Source organism: Chaetodon trifascialis, chromosome 10, assembly GCF_039877785.1.
Source record: "Chaetodon trifascialis isolate fChaTrf1 chromosome 10, fChaTrf1.hap1, whole genome shotgun sequence".
NCBI classification, from domain to species: domain Eukaryota; kingdom Metazoa; phylum Chordata; class Actinopteri; order Chaetodontiformes; family Chaetodontidae; genus Chaetodon; species Chaetodon trifascialis.
In genome coordinates, this window is record NC_092065.1 from 20,895,348 (window position 1) to 20,915,573 (window position 20,226).

The window sequence follows — 20,226 nt, forward strand, 5'->3', positions numbered from 1 at the left end:
GTAGTGTCAAACCCAGCTGGTGAAGAACGGTTAACACCTGTCAGCTAAAGAATGCTAACATGGCTCCGTGTCTGCTGGGTGTGCTAACACGTTCCCCATATCAACTTCAATATGGCAATATTGTGTTGGCAGCTTGTTGCACACTGCCAAGTGATGAAGCCTTTAATATGCAACTTAGTATGTCTGCATGCAAGCTGGTAGTCCCCTGTGCGAGGACAGACGATGCGTTTCAGCACGCTAAACCAACACTCACGCTGTCAAATGCGTTGACTGAGTATTCGTTAGCAGAGGTGACAAGAGACGGTCACACGGGACAAGTTTGCCATCGTCATTTTTTACTGTTGGTACTTATAAATATCCAGTTTAAATACACTAATAAAATAGCTCGGACATTTCCATGACTTGATATATTAACAGCTTCCCAAAAATTGAGATACTTTAAAGATTTCAGGATCTACAAACCTGAGCCACAAAAAGAAGAAAAGGTCAACAGAAGGTTTGGTAACAGATGCTACACAGTAGCCGATAGAAGACACACAGTTCCAGTCCTCCACAAGTTACCACTGCTTTAGCGCTGAGTTATCGGTACCTCAGCGGGCTGTGATTGAAAAAGAAAACTTTTTAATACATAATAGCCACATTAATAATGAACAGCCTCGCCCGGTTTTCCTGTTGAATTATTGATAGAGATTGGTGAAGGCTGGGGATTTGAATAATTGGAGATTGATTGCAAAGCGGCTATGTTTAATGAAAAGCTTTATGACAGTGTGTAACTTTTGGAGATCTGTAAATGTAGAGCAAATTATTTAGCAGTAGTATATGCAAGTGTCAAATCAGCAAAAGCAACATATTCTCATACATAAAAAAACACATCCAGACACTGTCTCAGTCACAAATACCCCGTCTGTCTGTCCCATGTCCTCAGAATTGAGGAGCAACTTAAACTCCATAAGTCAGGCCCAGATGCATGACTAATACTGACTAATTACATGGCTTTGGGTGCCAAATTTCTTGGGATGAACTGAATGAAGAGAGGAGAGGAAGGTTTGTTGACATTTTGTTTGCATGCTCCCCATGGTTAGCCGTTTACCTGCTCACAACCGCCTCTGTTAAACTATTAGCATGATGTGCAGTTTTATGGGAAAAAGCATTTACAGAACATGACAAATAATAGGGCACACACACACACACACACACACACACACACACACACACACACACACACACACACACACACCAGCATATTTACTGGTTCAAGGACGCAGCAGCAGAATTTTAAAGGATCATTCGATGCTCCTCCACTGTCACATAACATCCATCTGTTATGGATGATATAACATCCATCTGTTGTGTTCATTCCATCTCTTTTACGTTACTCATCATCTGATTCTACTTCTGCACAATTCAGATGTGAGGTTCTACGTTTCCCAGCATACCTTTTATAAAACCAACACAGAAGGGGCCGGACCTGACAAACAGCTGCGTGGGTGGAGAGTGAAAGGACAAGCTGAGTCGCATTTAAAGGGCTGCGTCCTGAGAAGACATGTCCTTCAGAGGACTGAGGACTAGCAGGCTGTACCTGCACCTCCTTCTGAAATGAGATGATGTACAGTAGGATAGATCCCTCAAACTGGCTGTCGTCAACATCTCAAAGTCAGAAATGTGTTTATCACCGAAAGGTTAACACACACTGTAACACAGTGCTGCAATTTCCATGATGGTGGAGTTTGAGTTGCGATGCTTAAAGGATAATTATGTTTATTACAGTTTGTCTTTGTACTCTCTGACTAACCTGGACGTTTGGTTCAAACCTGTCATCTGACTCTTCGTGTTTAGCGATATCATCTCGTTCCAGCTACTGTTCACCGGTTACATTAGTTTGCACAACATTCCCATTACTGACAGAAATGATGGCCCAAAAAATAAGACCTGAGAATTATCCTCTAAATTTGCAAGCTCAAATACTCCCAGGTAATGTTTAATATATGATGGAATATATAATGTCAATTTCTACATTACAACGTGCACAACTGATAGCAGCATCCCACATGTAGTGATGAACAACATGTTCAGGCTGCTGACAAGGACAGGCTGAAAGGTGTGTGTCTGTCTCATTGTTAGACTTTGGAATGGTTTTTTCAGCGCTCTCCGTCTTTGTTAACATGACTCGACATTGACATTACCCAACAAGAATCACGGATCATCAATGCAGCACGACCTTCTTCTTGGCTGAGGTTTTGTATGGAGTCAGCCTTAAGTATTGAAATTCAAAACCAGCTCTTTGACCCCTGAAATAGGACAACGAATATCTAATCTTGACTTTCTCGCTCTGTTAAAGCTGCTGCACATCCATCTTACCCCCACGCAGGCTTTTCGAATGACGTTGCCTGATTCCACATCTTCTCAGGACTGTGAGGGTGTCTGCGGACATGTCTTAGATGGACATCTTGTATATAAAACATTTAACATGACATGTTCAAAAGGGCCAAAATAACTAAAAACAGTAGATTGAGTATTCATATTGTCATATCAGCCCACTGTGGCCATCGCTGACCACCTATCTGCTTTTATCAGACATGTGCTTGCCTTGAAATCAGACCTGGGATGGGGCTCCTGAGGTGTGCTTCATCTTCTCCAACCCCAGCAATTTCAACATCACTTCTGCTGCGCGAGCCAGAGTCACGTTGTATGCTGGTGTTACATTATCTAGGAAGTCTAAAATCTTCTCCTCCGGATGAATCTCGTTGTCTGAACTCACAAATATGGCGTGTGCCAGCTTGACAGCTTGGCAGCTCTGCTTCTCAAATGAATTTCAAAGCACAATCTGAAACTTATGAGGGATACAGTCTCTATCACAACGCCACTTTAAATCGCTCAGTGTTTATTGTCCATTTCTCACTTTTTTTGGTGGCAAATCAGCTAGTTTGCGTCGCACAATTGCTCGGGTTTTCTGGAACAGAAACAGAGTGCAGTCACTCATCTTGCATCTCTCCCTCTGCACACAAACATATTGAAACCACGCTCACTCAATTTGTTACGGTGATTGTGTGATGAGACTCAGGGAGAACGGGCCCTGTCTTAAACTGCAGATGGGGACCCAAAGTACATCCCAGGCCTGCTTCTGCAATAACCAGAGTGCTTACATGATTTGATGAGCCCGTCCCCTGGAACCAGCCACCATATTTCTCATTTCGATAGCAGAGTGGGAAGTTTTAAGAGCCCCTGCACCATCTGTGAGTGTCTCTTCTCTCAGGTCATTGGTATAAAATGGTTATTGGGGTACTGATGGTCCGTGTCTGATTGAAGCACATCGTTTCCCGTGCAGATTCTTGTTAAAAATAGGTCCTGTATTGAAAGCTCATTTTTTGGACGCTTAGTTCGCTGCTTAGGTCAGCATGATTGGCCATCGGACTCGAATTCTTTTGCGTGCACCAGGAGTCTGTGACGGTCCATCTCGGGTCTGGGTCAGTTTGGTTTTCCGGTTTGGGGAGTTCCTCGCTTAAACTTCCTCGCTTACTGTATTAGTCCATCAAAACAAAGTAGCTGACTGGTGTCTGTGCGTTCACTGTGGCAGGACAGTCAGTATGTTAGTGATGGTCCATTTCTGATCGGTGCAGTCCTGAATGGCCAGCTGGAAAGTGAACTCAGACTGCCTGCTCTCCACCAGCTCCAGACAACGCTGAGACTCCATGTTCTGGATGGGGCCACCCTAAGGAGAGAGAGGGAGGGAGAGAGAGAGGAGATGACTGCTGCACAACAAGGTGAGGCTGGATGAGACAGGTGAAGAATGCTGTATTCCCATCCCATCATCCATCATTTTCAGATACTGAGACCATGTCAATTATTGCACTTTTACGCCAAGAACACTGAAAGTTCTGGGCTATTGTTTTCTAAATGCATGACCAACATTAAACTGTAGGCAAAGACGGCGACAGTGAACCTTTGCCTGGAGCGAGGATCATTTATGTTACTGCCAACGACACCTGAAGAAGAGGACGAGTAGCTTCTCAGTGAGATCCATGCAGATTTCATTTAAAATGTGTTTGATATTTGTGTCAGTCTGGACGTCTAAAGGAAAGAAAGGCAAGGAAATTGTGAGTCTGAATGTGAGGGACATCTGAGGAAAACATATTTAATATCTAAAACAGTGAAGCAAAATCAAAACTAGCTATATGAGAAAAGCTATACCTGGTATTCAAATGTGGTTATGTATACTGATGTTCCGACTGGGATCTAACACTGGGGGGCGTTAGATTTTGCTTTTCTATCTTTTTTTATTGCCTATTTTGTTCTACTTGTTCAGTTTCTCATCTTTCGTGACCCACTGTTTACTGTTAGCAAGCTAAGTGGGTTGCCCGGCTCACTGGCAACACCACACTTGATTCAAATGTGCGTCGGAGATGAACACAGGCTGAAAAGCACTGTTTAGTTACTCTCATCTGCCATTTCCAAAAAATTAATTTGGCTCGTAAAAACCATCAAAAGCGGTCTAATCATTTTTACCACCCACTACTTCACTCAAGGGATGTTCGCACTAATGTAGAACGTTTACAGACTGTGAACACAACTAAACATTGCATGAATATGGACATGTCATATCCACATTTACTTAGGATTAGATTCTCCTCTTTTCAGTATGGGTCATTTAGAAGGCGGTGGAGGTGGAGCCGCTCAGACCAGTACCCTGGTTTTTGCTGACCTCCAGTGGTTTAAGCTCTTGGTTCAGGGTGTAATCAGAGGTGGGACTGACTTTAACCAGAGGGAGTCAGTAAAGCAACATTTCAGCCTGGTTTTATGGTTCAGTGTAAACAGTTTACCAAAGGGAATTTATGTTTGATATATCCAACAGAGAACAGCTGTCATTTCGAATCCTCTGCAGGCAGTCTTAAACACAGTTTTAGACCTCAGGGACCAGAAAAACCTCAGTTCAATTAAAGCGATATTGGCTACAGAACGCAACCTGAACACAACCTGTCGGCAAACATAAACAAGATCATCTTAGACTGGATTAAAACACATTTGTACATCTAAATACAGCCACTCAACAAACATGAAACAGACCACATTTAAGTGCACGACAATTTGAGCAGCCAGTCAGAGTTCTCTGTATCCATGGTTTAACTGCCAATAACCTTGTTAAGTAAAGTTTGACGCTCTGGATCTGCAGCGTACAACCTTCCAGCTGGTGGAGGAGCTGTAAAAATTATGAGCCAGTTTACAGCAAAGCTGCAGGCATATCAGCTGTCAGGCATGACCACTATATATTTGACTCTGTGTTTTGAATTTCACAGCCTGTAATCACAAATTAGAACCAGTTTAATACAGCGGACAGAGGGCAAGGGTCCACACTGCGGCAGTGGAGTGCTCTCCGGGTCCTACTTGTGAGTAAGTGCCTCACTCATCAAGTAAACCAACAAAGAGAAGTCATGTGTGGAAGAATTGATTAATTCAGGCCGTCAGCGTCATGCGACCTTTGGAGCGGGCTCTTAATAATTATATCTGCACCACATAACGTTGTTGTTTTTAGAACATCTGTGTTAAATATATCATTTCAGTGATCAGATCAGACCGCCTCCACACTGTTGGTGGAACTCTTGGTCCTTAAACATGCAATGATTTCTTTAGCAGAGACCAGATGTAAATGCAATACTGACATCACTGTATAAAGTTGAACCTGTGCTTGTTTACGCTCCAGCAGACACAGAGCAACATTAGCATTCATTTGGAGCTGTGTTTGTGTCCCCATGATGAATGTAAATCCAGCATCCACTCTCATTTTGATTTGTTTTACTGTCCACCAGCTGCGAGAATGAACCACAACAGAGAAGTTGCACGTTGGAAACCCACAACAATGAGCAGAAAGATGCTAAAATGCTCTGTAAAGCTGATGGTCCAGATAAACCTTTCATATACAAGTAGTCATTTGATCCAGTGTAAATAAAAAAATATAGACTTAAAGGTTCTGTGGTGCCAGGAATTTAAATATGTTACCTTTTCACATTAAAGGTCAAATTATGGCTCATCACAATTAGTCTTATAATCATTGAAACAATCAAACAAAATGAATCAGGTCAAGTATTTTGATTAATCATTTCAAACTGTTTTGTTGTAAATTTACATAGAAGCTAAGGTTTCCTGTTGTAATCCATTCTGTGTTCTATGTTTTGGTGATAGTGCTGATTTTATATTTTTGCCAATACAGCAGACTGAAGTGAACAGAAGTGAGGGAGACAGAGAAGAGATGTTGTTGGAATACAAAATGTGTGTGTGTGTGTGTGTGTGTGTTTGTTTGCATCTGTGTGTGCACTGTATTTCTTCAGAACACCGTTGCTTTGAATAAGAGGCTTGCCTTACTGTCATTTAACATGAGCCCCTACCTGTGTGTGTGTGTGTGTGTGTGTGTGTGTGTGTGTGTGTGTGTGTGTGCACCTTAGCTTCTTGAACAATAGGCTGGCACCCAAAGAAGCTCCTTAGTTATACGGCAAGAACAGTAATATGTTTTAATGAGCTTGAGCCCCGGCAGACAGGAGACTAAATCCATTTGTGTCAAACTGGCTGTGTGCTTCAGGAAGCCTGCTTTACTTTCAAATCAATATGCTTTACATCTCCCTCATTTACACAAGTGGACACACACACACACACACACACACACACACACACACACACACACACACACACACACACACACACACACACACACAGTAGAGGCATGAGAGGAGAACCGAATGTACCACTGACCATGGCGTTTCTAAACATGCTCAGTCTTGCTGCTAACTCTACATTCTGTATGAGAACGGTTGGCTACACTGCAAATTTGTACAATAAAAAGCAAGCCTGTGTACAACAGCTACGCGCTCATGTTCTCCTTGAGGCTTTCAGCTCACCGAAAAGATATCGATTCTCTGGGCTCGCTTGTCTGTGTGCACAGCTGCCACAGCGCAGAGCAGTTTGTCCACATATCGGTCGTGAGAGCGCGTAGGTGTGATCGCTAGATAGAACAAACTGTCCACACTCGGATGTCACACTCACACTTACTGCATGATCTCACACAAACACACACACAGAGGGAATCTATGTGAGATTCACATATTGGATTTGCAACAGTTAACCTCTGTTTCTATCGATCGCAGGCTAATCAGTGAAATAGGAGACTGCGCCGGGTTAGGAACTGAGTTAAATCCTTTTTGATTTTTAATGATCGACCAGGTGAATCCCGTTTACAAAGTTCAGATCTTCATAAAGAGCACTTTCATGTGAGGCAGGTGCAATATGATGCCTCTCAGATCCAATTCAGAGAAGCATGAGAGAACCTCTTTATTAAGAAAGGAAAAAGGTGGACCGAATGATTTGAAACTGCCTGTTTATTATCCTTAAATATTGACTGCACTGTGGTCTGTAATTCCCTCTCTGTGTTTTATGTCTTCTTTGTCTGCATCTATGGACAAAAGACACATAAGTCACATCATATTTTGAACTTATCCAACACCTAAATGGTAACATTCTGGACTTGATAATAACATCGAGGTTAAACATTTACAATGTTTCAGTACTGGAATGACATATTTCTGATGATCACTGTGTGTTTAATCTTGATGAAGACTGAAAATGAATTCCTGGTTCAAAGACGATTCCTTGATGGCAAGACTGAAGAAAGGTTTTGTAATTTCACAAGATCATCTGAGTCCACAGCTATGACCGCTCTTTCAACGACATGGTTGAACATTTCAACAGTACGTGCTATCGGCCCTGAATAACGTTGCTCCACTGAAGGTTAAAAAGAGGACAACGGTCCGAATCTCCTCATGGTTAAACAACAGCAGTGTTAATGAGAGGAAGAGGATTTGTGGAGCAGCTGAACGAAAATGGAGGAAAACGTGGCCCACAGTTCGCTGTAATATATACAAGGAAGCCATGACTGTCCATGAGAGAGCAGTACGTCTGGCAAGAAAGGACTACTTTTCCAAATTATTACAGAGAATGCTGTGAATATTATTCTCCTCTGTTGACCGGCTGCTCAGCACCGCCCCCACCTGTCCACATCTCTCTAGCATCGTTCTTCACTAACAAAATAAGTTCAGTCACAGCCAGCATTGCTGCCGATGTAAAACAGATGAGCTCAACAAACCCTGTAAAAAAGATGGAACCATGGGAAAATTACATTATCTGAGCTCTGCACCACCTCATGTGTTGATCGAAGCTTCGAGTGATAAATATTTTCACCATAGATACGACCTGTGACACTCAGAGGTGATCTGAAGGTCTTCCTCCTCACATACAAAGCTCTTAATGGACAGGGACCAAGCTACATTGCTAACTCCCTCTGTTATTATTTTCCTTCAAGAACACTGTGATTATCTGCTGCTGGTCTATTGGAGGTTTCCAGCAAGAGCCAATGGAAAACTGGGGATGCAGCCTTTGTCCTTTACGCCCCAAAGCTCCTCAACACACTGCCTACAGATATCAGGGAAGCAGCTCGCTGGATATTTTCAGAAGAAAGCTAAAAACTTATCTTCTCACTTTATCCTTTCACTAGCTGTGACTTCCTGATATAACTTTAATGCTTTGCCTCATGCTTATACACCGCTGAATTTCTTTTGAATCAATCTATTTTAACCCATATTTAATTATTTTTGCTGTGATGATTTATATTTTGACCCTTATTCTACTCTAAGGGAATAAAACCTTGTGAATGAAGGAAAAAGATTTTTTTAGAGCTTCGTTTTAATAGACTTCTTCAGATTTTTACCCTTATTCTACTCGATTTTTATCTCGATTTTTATATTTCATTGCATGGTTTAATGCATTGTCTTTATTTCTATGTTCATCCTTATCTCCATCTTATTTTACATTCATTTTTTATTAGTTGTCTGTAATGTCAGTTAGTGGACACACACTTTCAGATGATATGTGTAGGGTTACTAGACTTTGTGATTATCATGAAGCACTCCTTGAGTCATATGGGGCACCACCTCCATTGATTAATTCATGAATTAATTCATGAATTAGGAGGAAAATTCAGTACATTGAATGAACCTGTATATCTGGAAGCTGTAAGCTCTGATTGCAGTGACATGATCTCTGTTAGAGAGGACCACACAAATACAAAGACGGCAATAAATCAAGATAGTTACTGAACTACCCAGTGATAAGAGTGAATGAGGAACACTTTAAGTTTAAGAACAACGTTTCAAGGATCAGAAAATGAATGGAGGTGGTAGCTGCTGATGGCTCCTCATCAATCCATAACCAATCTGCTGAGCTGTGTCAGACAGATCATGACGGTATGTCAGCTGGGTCACAGTCTCAAAAAAAAAAACCCCCTTTCCCCCTGAAGACTTCTGAGGTTTTATTTCACAAATGTGCATTCATTTGCTTTAACAAAGACGGCAGTCATTCATTTAGCAGAGGAGATCCGTCTCTGCTCGAGGAGATGCTTCATTGCGAGACAACTTGATCGTAAGTCTGCTAATCCGCCTGCATAAGAAGACACATTAAAGCTGCAAATGAATATTTTTTCAATAAAAGTGGATCAAATGACTGCGTGAAAGGGGTTGCTCATAGTGACAAAATGACAGAGAATGATCGACTCTATGGAGCCTTTTCACTCGTAGTTTTTGTTTACCGTCTGCGATTTTCCTGCTTGGAGTTACTCTTAAGGCTCTCATCAGCGTCATTTACAGCCAGGCAACTGTTTCCAGTGAAAAAGTTCTAAAAACCCGTTGTGCACTGCCTGCCCATCACCAAATGGCACACAGACACAACTAGCAACAAGCTGGTGAACGTAGCAGAGCATTCAGCAACTTAAGAGTCCCTCAGGAGCTGATGCAGAGTTAACAAGAGAGTGAATAACAGACTTATATATGTTAGGTGGACACAGCCATGACTCCTTATGAATGCCAATGTGACTCTTGATCTGCTGGATGATGTGAATCGCACATTTGCTGTAACAACTTTATATGGTGAAAAGTGGGCGAAACAATCATTTAATGCAGGTTTAAAGACCGCTGCAGACCTGACTTTGTGTTTATTGTGAGAAGCTGTGTTAGAAGTCCATGCAGTGACCACCTTCACGGCCTTGACTGCATTGCAGATGCAATGCAATGGTCCGTCACAGTTCTACAGTTCTTGCTGTCAGAAACAGCATGAATTCTGCAGAGCTGGCTTTGACGTCTTCAGCTTTTACACTGCCTGCTGCAGTGGGCTGCTAATGGGATATTATAGCAGAAGGGACTCATCATAGTGGACTTCGCTAATAGCTTTTACTGTATGTAGCACAGTAGCAGACCTTTAGGGCCATTAAAGTAATCACAATGGTCTTTCTTACCTCCGTCACTGAAAACCAGTCAATTGGCTTTCTGGTAGTGTTCGACCTCCTGACTGACTTCCAACAGATGTATTTAAAAGTCTGTGCTCTACCTCTTGGCTCCCCTGAGGAGTACAGCTCAGACTAAGTGCACAGAAGCTGAGCTAGAGCATTTACACGTACACACACATCCTTGTTCCTGCAATCTTTCACATGTGCCCACATACACGTATGCATGCTTATACACAGACAAATATCTGGCATTTCTCCAGCACCTTGTACTCAATTCAGCAGTCAGCCTGTCTGTCATTCTGCAGAGTGCAGCGTTGGACCACACTATTGATTCCCTGCTATTAAGGTGGGAACACAAGTTAATCAGTCGGTCAGACGGCCAGTCAGCCAGAAAACCATCAGACAGCAAGTCAGCAGGTTGGCCGGCAAGTCAGGCAATCTGTCAGCCAGGCGTTCAATCACCTAGTCATTCACCTCAGAGGATGTGGTGAGTGAAAGCACTGCATGGAGACAAAGAGCACAGAAGACTGGAGCGCTACATATAAAGCACTTGTGCAAATGCAATTCATATCAAAGCTAAACTTGATGAGATTTTCCTGCTAAAATACACCCATTTCATCTCTACGCAAGAGGGGCAGCAACAATGAAGCACCTCCGCTCCCAAATAACATCACATATTCCCTCTATTTACATAATTCAGCTCTGACTGAGTAATATCTGTTCCTTTGTCTACAGATAATAACACCAATACAAAGCAAAGCTGTGGACCACACAAAGTTTGACCATAAAGGATCAATCACCTCTATTGGTATATACATTTTCAACACGCATAATGAAGTGTCTGAGCCAGCATTATTAGGAACAGGGTCAACTGTGCCCTTCAGTGGTTTCCTAAGGGGGTCACTGCTTGATTCAATAGGAACATGAAGTACAATGTGGGAACAACACAGCTGTACACCGTTTGAATGAAGTGAAATGATGTCAGAACTGATATTAGACATAATATAGACATACTGTATAACTAATGTTGTGTAACGTAATGTTGTGTGGACGAAAATAATAAAATATTTGTGTTCTACAGGCTGTCATCTACTACCACAGGTGGGTGGGGAGTCAGCAAATGCTGCCATTATTGAGGACAGAATTTGGATTGACTAACCTTTCAACATGTGTATTGTTGAAAAAAATCCCGTGCATGAGAACAATATTCCAACAAAATCTGTGTGATTATATGTACAGCGCATAAATGAAAACACTTGATACCTGTTGTGATGACTTTCAGTTATGCTAACAGATGTCATGGCTTGTCTGTGCAGCAGGTGCAGTGTTGCAGTGTTTTCTGGTCATTATAGCGACAGCACACATTTCCCATCATGCCACACTGGACTGAGGGGTTTATTCACTTTTGTTCCAAAATGCAAATGTTACTTTTTGTCTGTGTTTTTAACGTATCTGTTAAAAACAAGCAGTAGCTGTTGCAGCAAATGTAATAATATTACTGAAATCTTATCCTATTAATACAGTGGTATATTACTGTAACTTAACCCCAACACTGAACTGTGCATGCACGTGGCTCCTGGGACCACATGTTTCCACTGATCTCCTCCTTACCGACTGTAAATATTTTCCTCCACAGATTATTTGATTCACTTCTATGACGAATTAATTCAGCGATGAATTATGCAAACTGCGCTGTGTTCTGCTGCTTGACATGAAAAGACAGCCTTGCAAAAGGCCTCTTACAAAAGGTAATTGTCAAACTGTAAGAAATCATGAAGCTGGAAAATATGAGGTTTATTCTGCAGAGAATGCACTTCTAAGATATTGAACTTCAAAGATTTGACAAACTAGATGGTAAAACAGTTATGTACCTTCTAAATATTTAAACCCAGAAGGTTCTTTCACCGAACACCATGCGAGCAGAAAGTAATATTTCCAGGTCATAAATACGGCAATAACTCCAGTTAAAAGTTTCCAAAATGTTATTGACTTAAGCCACAGCTGTGTGTGCAGATCGTAAAGAAAACATGAGCTGGCAGCGTTCACAATCTCTTAGAAAGTAAGTTGCTGGTCTGGGAGCAGTTATAAATTACTGATTATAGTGAATGATGCAACATCTGTGAAACTATACCAAGTTGTCTCATAATGTGACTAAAATATCATCTATCCTGCACTTCATATGCGTGATTATCTAAATGATAGATGGAGAAAAGAACAGTTGAGGAGTGCATGAAGCACGTTGGATTTGTACAGTGTATTGTGATCAGTACGAGAGCTGCTGTTTCTCTTGTTGTCTCAACTTTCATTGCGCCTACAAGCAAACCGTTCTCGCCCAGCAAGCTCCACGAGTGCGCGTGCTCTTTGCCCTTGTGTTCTGCAGCGAATCAAATGAACCGATGTGCTCAGCATTTGCGAAATGAAACTTTTTATTGGGCCACCTTGCGTTAAGTGTTGTCCATCAGGGGACAAATAAAAGCAGACCAATAAAATAATAAAAAAAAAGAGATGTCAGAAAATCCGCAGATGTCAGAAAATACCATCCGCTATATGAGAAAAACACTGGCTGCTCTCAGGCAGATTTTTGTGAGGCAATTTCTTGCCTTCTCTCCTTCCTTCTTCCACTCTCCCTCTCTCTATTGATGGCTGTTCCCCAAGGGTCAGGCTCAGTTCAATATTGTAAAGGATCTGCTTATCAATAATTCACAAATACTGACTGACTGCTTCACATGAAACGCTGCCTCTCTGTCTCTTCTCTTGTTTGCTTCACTTCTTTGCAGCACTGCGTCTCTCTGACTCTTCCCCTTTCTTTACATTCCTCTGCTGTTCTGCCCTTTTAATCTCTCACCCTGCCTTTCTCCTGCTCTTATCTCTTTCTTCCTTCTCTCGTCTTCTGTCTGTAACTCTACACCTTTCTTCTTTGTCTGCCTTTACCTGTGTGTTTCTTCTTTCTGCCTCCTTCCTCTCTCACCTCCATCTGTGTGTCAGCTCCTCAACCTACACTCTTAATGGCCTTCCCACACGAACATCATCAGTGCTAAAGATGTTCATAAATGTAGATGCATGCACAAACACAAAACACAATCATTTGTGGTTAGTTAATCAGTAATACCTCCCTATTTGTAACAATCATTTCAGTTGGTGTCTGTTTTGCAGCTGTCCTGCTCTAATCGTCAGCAGCCCGTTTGCCATAGTCTCCGTATTTCTGCTGCTGTGACTGGAATAATTACAATGAGTTCTTTGGCATTAAATTCATTTTGAAACCATCCTCAGTTAAATTTGAAAAATAGCCATAATTGTCAGTAGTAACAGGGTTTGGTTAGCATGATAATGACTATATAGTACTAATACTAATAATCATGTAGTGAAGCATATGGTAAGACAATGCCTGCACTGATGTCTGCTGTTTGGTCTGATGTGTACTAGCATAAATAACATTTTATATGACACTTCAACCATGGCTAGCATGAATCAGTGGACCTCCATTAGTCATGTTAACAGTGTCAGTATCTTTGATTATTTGCTTGGTTAAACAATATTGCACTTAATGTACCAGCACTGGTCGAGGACTCAAGACTTCACTCTGAAAGGCTACAACATGTGAAATATCATATGTACTGTGTATGTCTGTCCTGCACCAAACTGCAAATAAACAAAGTTAACAACTTGATCTTAAATAGCATGGCATTGAGCAGCTATAGAGAGTGAATGCTTGGCTTACATTCATCGGCCGGCCGGCAAAAAAATGGCATCTAAATGACTGCGAACATTGATCTGTGTCTGCTGCATGTGTAATAAAGAACTTTTTCCTAACAAGTTAATAACAAGCCATTCTAACTTTGTAAGGTAACAGCATGTCAGAATTATGCTTTGAGCTTGTTCTGCTCCCTCCTGAAAAGTAAAATAATCGCTTGATGCAGCTTTAAAAAATTCTAAGCTTTGCATCAGAGGAGAGCGGAAGAGCCACCGATCAGGAGGTCGGTGGTTTGATCCCTGGCCTCGACAGTCCGCGTGCCAAAGTATCCTTAAGCAAGATCCTGAACACCAGAACCGCCCCCGTTGCTGTGCCATCTGTACGTGTATGTGTGTCGCTTTGGATAAAAGCGTCTACCAAATGACTAATTGTAAAGTGTGATGAAGCTGATGCACTTAAAGATTCCTGCAGTTTTTGGGTGGTATCCACACGGTTGAATGCACTTAAGTCGCTTCGGATAAGAGTTTCAGCTGAGTAAATGTAATGTATTTAATGGTGATCGTTGGTCTTGACTTCTGGCTATTATCTACCCTGCTTTTAATAAGGATAGTGATGGTGCAGACACTGATTTGGTGTATTGCTGGTGATTTGCTTCTTATGCATCTCTAATGATGGATAGAAAAAAGAAACAACAGTATAGGATAAGCCAGGGTTCAAAACTAATTTATTCTTTTCACTGACAGGGGACCGTTGTGACCGAAGAAACATGATCAAATGTTGAACTTACCATATTTCATTTCACTTTTCTCCTCCCCTCTTGAATCGTTCATACATCAAACATCTCAACAGCTCTGTTAGAAAAGGTATTAGTTCAATCTCCGGCCTTGTTTGACTTCTCCGCCAAACTTTATGAGAAAGAAAATGGGCTTCCCTTTTGAAAACCTCATGGGGATGTGCCTAATGGGGTTCATCTCCTCTGACATAAGTTAGAAGTGAGATTTCTGATTCTGGCCGGTGCTAATTAGCAGCAGATTCCTCTGCCAGTGTGGCCAGTAGCGACAGATACTGAGGAAACTGGAAAGAAAAGTGAGGCATTGTTCTCTCAGGATGCTGGACGATGGGTGAGAGAGAGGGAGCATTTGAATGATAGTTAAATAAGCCTCTTACTCAGCCTGATGTCTGGGACAAAAACAGTACACACACACACACACACACACACACACACACACACACACACACACACACACACACACACACACACACACACACATAGAAGAGCACAAATGCACACACACAGACCAGAGATGCCTAGGGCATGAATACAGTAGTGTCTTCTTTATACTAATTATCCAGCTCCCTCTACTTATCTGTCACATTTTAAGAAAACATTAAAAGTGTGAAGATTAAAAATAAGACAGAGGGCTGTTAAAAGTCAGAAACTGTGGATGTGTGAAAGCTCATTATCCAACTGAAGTAGATGGGCTTTTAAAACGCCTATCGCATAAAACAGCACAAGAATGATCAATGCTCTAACAAAAGCAAAAAGGGGACACAAAGTGGAGAGGAAGACGCACGAATCCCACTCATCTGAAATGTGAAAATGCACTATAAAACCATGGAGCCTTGGTCCAGCTGACAAGAAACAGCAGGAAGTTATGGCTACATACAGAATGCCAATAAGCAAACCAACAAGATCAAAGGTGCATCTGAGCAGGGAGCTGAAATGGATAAAACATGCGCACAGGTGGACTTTTTCTGTCTTTCTGTGCATCGTATACTTACAACAGTTGTCTTTCACTTTGAGAAAAAGGTTGGTTTACCTGAGTGAACGACCAGGTGAGCTTCATGTGTTTGGTAGCTGCATAGCTGCACTCCAGCAGCCTGGGTCTGCTGTTCACGTCCACCAGACACTTGTTGTCGTCATCGTCGATGGTCGGACTCAGCACTCCCAGGTGAAGCTGCTGGGAGCTGGTGTAGTAGACATTCTGCTGGGAAAGAGAAACAGGGACTGAGGAGGGCCGTTTGTTTGGTGGAGGCTTACTTTCAGCCTTAATAGCTGCAAGTAATATTCCTTTCTCCTGAAAAAACTGTTGTCTGCTTGCAGTTTTCAGTTCATGCAGTGCTTTTTAATTTTCTTTCATACTGCCATGCTTGTAACATTTGTGACGCAGTGATACAGACGCACAGTTTTTTCATTGCTTGTGATTTAAGCTCTTGCATTTTTATTACTGTGCTGAATCATAACTCTGTAATTGGTACTGTCCTTTTCATTTAAATTTTTTAATTCATTTTTAAACTTTTATTTCATTTCACTTCACATCCATAGTACATTCATACCTTCTATATATTCAGGCAACGGCAGACTCAGGCTGTCTTAGAGTCAGTGGTGAAATAATATAAAATAAAAAGCACCCTCAAGGTCATGATGCATTATGGTGAAGCAGTTCCAAATCCAGGTTGAAATTAAAATAATTTTATGATTATACTTAAAGTATGAGTCACATTACACCTCTCGAACAGAAACACACAGGGAACTATGAACTGTTTAACCATTTGAAGGCACATATAGGCCAACTCATTTTCTATTATGTGGGGCAGCCTATTGGCTTCTTCAGTTGTTTCACATACATAAGTAAAAAACACGTACAGGGAGTGTGAAGGAGTGGTAGAAATCTGTAACAGCTTTACTTGAATGGTAAATGTAAAAGGTAAAACCTATACATAAAATCTTTTAATCTTAGCCTTTTGACTTTTTTCCCACTAACTGTAACAGATTTTGGATTTTGGACCTCAGATTGTTTGGGCTGAAGATACATTTTTAGCTTCAACCTTCGCCCACACCGCCACTCTGATCTTCGAACACTGATCAAATGAAGCTGCTGTGCCTGCTGACTGGCTTAGGCTCGTTAGCATAGCTGGATCACTGCAGGTGTTTGCCTGAACTTTGGCTGAAACTCTCAAGACGTGGACTGCTGGACCAAACAATCTGCCTGAACAATGGCACCAAAGGATGAGATGGTGGAAAAGACTGAGTGAATTAGTTTCTGTGGAAAAGCAGGTGCTTCAGGTCTTTGCAAGCCAAAATGGGAATATACAAACTGATGTGGTTTCAGCCAGCCATACACTCCCTAGCCAACAATCTTAATGCACTTTGTGTACAGAAAAAACAAAGCTGAATTACTGAGGCAGTCCAGAAAGGTGGGGAGGGGACTGGAGTGCACTCAAAAGAATGCTGATATAGACCGACAGCAAAACAAGATGCAAGCAAAGTGGATGTGGATGTGGCAGGTGTGGATAAAGTTGAACAGATTGCCCAAGAAAGCAAAAACACCAACTTGGATAACTATAGATGAATAAACATCTTTGTTTTGATGGACTAATGGGATGTACGGACAAACTGAGAAACACGTTGAACTATACCAACCCAGTGACACAATTAATATTATAAGAACGGACTCAACAGATGTCATTTATGTACATCTTGTGATAACGCAAGAGCAAGCTGCAATGGTTGAACTAGAGGGACGTGATGTGTTTTTTTACTTTATACATCAATAAAAGCTAGAAAATGAATATATAATATAGAATATATATATATTATATATATAATATAGAATATAGAATATATAATCATAAGCTGTCCATAGAGAACACCAGGACCTTGCATTGAAATGGCACATATAAACTGTGAGACAGTAATCTGCTGAAAAGCCATTGTCAGTGCATGTAAGGGAAAAAAGTAGTATATAACAACAAAAGACACAAGACATAAAAGCAAAGTAGTATCATACAAAGCAACAAAAAGAATTATTCTAATGAATTATTGGAGGACCACAGAAATAACATCAAAAATACATGGAAAGTATTGAATCATATTACTGAAAAAATGAATGGGAAAAGCAGGTTATCTAACCTATTTCTTCAGGAATAATGTGACTGTTAACAAAAAGGATTTACTTGCAGATGAATTTAATGACTTTTTTGTTAATGTTGGTCCTAATTTAGCTAAGGTGTGTACAAGGACTGGTAGAAGAGATGGTGTTGAAAGTAAAAGTACTAATGCGTTTATAAGGGAACAGATGGAAAAGACATTTTGACATAAAAACAAACAAAAAAAAGTCTACAAACTAGTATGGTACTGATTTGACTATGATTAAAATATTATTGTGCACTGAAACCACTTATAATCAGTCTCAGCAAACTGTGTCCTTGAAAATGAATGAAAACAGCTAAAGTCATACTTATATACTGTATAAGGCTGGAAACAGACATGAGTTCTCTCATTACAGACCTGTTTATTTGCTCTCACAGTTCTCTAAAATACTGAAAAAATATTCTAAAAAAAAGATTAGAGGACTTAATTACAAATCAAACATAATGTACTTTTTGAACAATATGGTTTTGGAACCAGTATGACAACTTTGTTTGCACTCATGGAATTTGTGGATATCAACGGCAATAGAACATAAAGAATCCACAGTTGGTTATTCCTTGACCATGACTTTTGATGAAGAAATTACAAAGATATGGAATTAGAGGGGTAAGTTTTTACTTGGAGAACAGATATCTATCAATCCAAATAAATAACTTTATTCACAACTATTTAAAGTTATTTATGGGGTTCCACAGGGCTCTCTGTTGGGCCTATAATTGTTTCTTTATTGTAGTTTTCCGTACCAAAAAGCAGTAGTATAAATACTGCGCCCTGAGGAAGTTTTGTGAAGAGAACAAAATCTCCTTTTTGAATGTGCCGACATTTCATAATGTCAGATGGTCTGCAGGGAAGCATGATACACTTTAAAATATCGAGACTACTGTCAGCCATTCAAATGTAACTGGCTACAAGTGGTAACACTGACCTGCAGCATTTCTGAGTGTTTTCAGCGCTTTCTGGCTAAAATGCTTGACACAACATATTGAAGACCACATCCAAAATGTTTCAAAGGGAAAAATTGACCACTGGAAAATGTAAAGATGAAGTCATGGCAGCAATTGAGCAGTTCACACCTTTGCTTGGAGGTGAGGGCTACAGGGCACGCTGTTTCTAGTGCTGATGCTGACAGCAACAGACAAATTCACTCACTCACTCACTCAGAAGAGTTTGAAATCAGACATGACTTCCTCAAGTCATCAATCATTTTTTAGTTTTTGATCCTTCAACTTGGCGTCAGGAAAGGCAAGACCTCCACCGTTTTGGCAACACTGCAACGTGCATCATTCTTTAGAAATATGAGGCCACCTCGCAACTTGACAGAAACTCGATTGTGAGAGAATTGATGTGCTTAAAGCTAACAGGAAAAGGCTTGGCAGGATCCTGTGTGTATGACTTGGTCCAAATAGTAAAAATAAGCAATCAAGATTATTACTCCAACATCAACATGGTGGTTAAATTGCCTCTTCCACTGCCTTTGAGCAGTGCGGCATGTGAGAGGGGATTTTCACAGCTCAACATCATAAAAACCAAGATCGGATTCTCGTCTGTCACGAACTCGTCTCTCAGCCCTGATGCACATTCACCTGTCAAAGAAGACCAAAGAGACATTAGACCCTAAACCAGCTGTTGACCTGTGGATGGAGACAGCTGATCTGAGACTCAACCAGGGTCTGAGAGGTGCATCTTCATCATCTACCATGCTGGAAGCTGAAGAAGAGGACAGTGAGGGAGATTGTTTATTAAGACCATGCTTTGAATGGGGTGAGTGCCAAACATCATCTCCTGGTACTCACCTGAGTACCTGCCTAAAAAAGCTATGTGCAGCCCAGCCTATTGCATATTCACTGTCATTTTAAACTGTATATAGTCAATCAGTAAGTCCTAAAAGTGCCATATAAGGTGAATGAATCCGTACTGATGATTATGGAGAATACTGAATGTGTTCAAGTGTTACAGGATTCTTTTATAAAAGGTCTATATGGTCGAGTTTCTCTACTGGAAGGGCGTCCAAGACGGCACTTGTGCTGCTTTTTCTTTTTTAACACGGGAGCACCAAGGGATGCTTTCAAGATCTCTCTTTCAGGAGACAACAAAACAAACAAACAAAAAAGATATATACCACTGGCAGAGAGTCAGATAAGTAATCACCAAGTAACAAATAGAATGAATAAAAACAATGACAGGATTCATGAAGCATGTTGGATAAAATCTCTGAGAGGAAGAAATTAATCCAGCTCGAGAAATATTTATAGTTTGTTCCATTCAAATGATGCTCTGCTGAGGTTA

The 20,226-nt window shown here is 41.0% G+C and overlaps 1 protein-coding gene across 2 annotated transcripts in view; it reads right to left on the minus strand.

Moving 5' to 3' along the window:
• Nucleotides 1-314: 314 nt before the first annotated feature.
• galnt18a (UDP-N-acetyl-alpha-D-galactosamine:polypeptide N-acetylgalactosaminyltransferase 18a) overlaps nucleotides 315-20,226 on the minus strand; it is a 154,465-nt gene continuing 134,553 nt past the window's right edge. Inside the window, exons 10-11 of one of the 2 annotated variants that reach the window (XM_070972741.1) lie at nucleotides 15,827-15,991; nucleotides 315-3,709 (exon numbers count right to left, since the gene is read on the minus strand). In XM_070972741.1, the coding sequence (XP_070828842.1) occupies nucleotides 3,563-3,709; nucleotides 15,827-15,991 (312 nt within the window). In that variant the 3' untranslated portion in view covers nucleotides 315-3,562. Of the gene's footprint in view, nucleotides 3,710-15,826; nucleotides 15,995-20,226 lie in introns of both variants that reach the window. The other variant, XM_070972740.1, reaches the window with a different exon arrangement.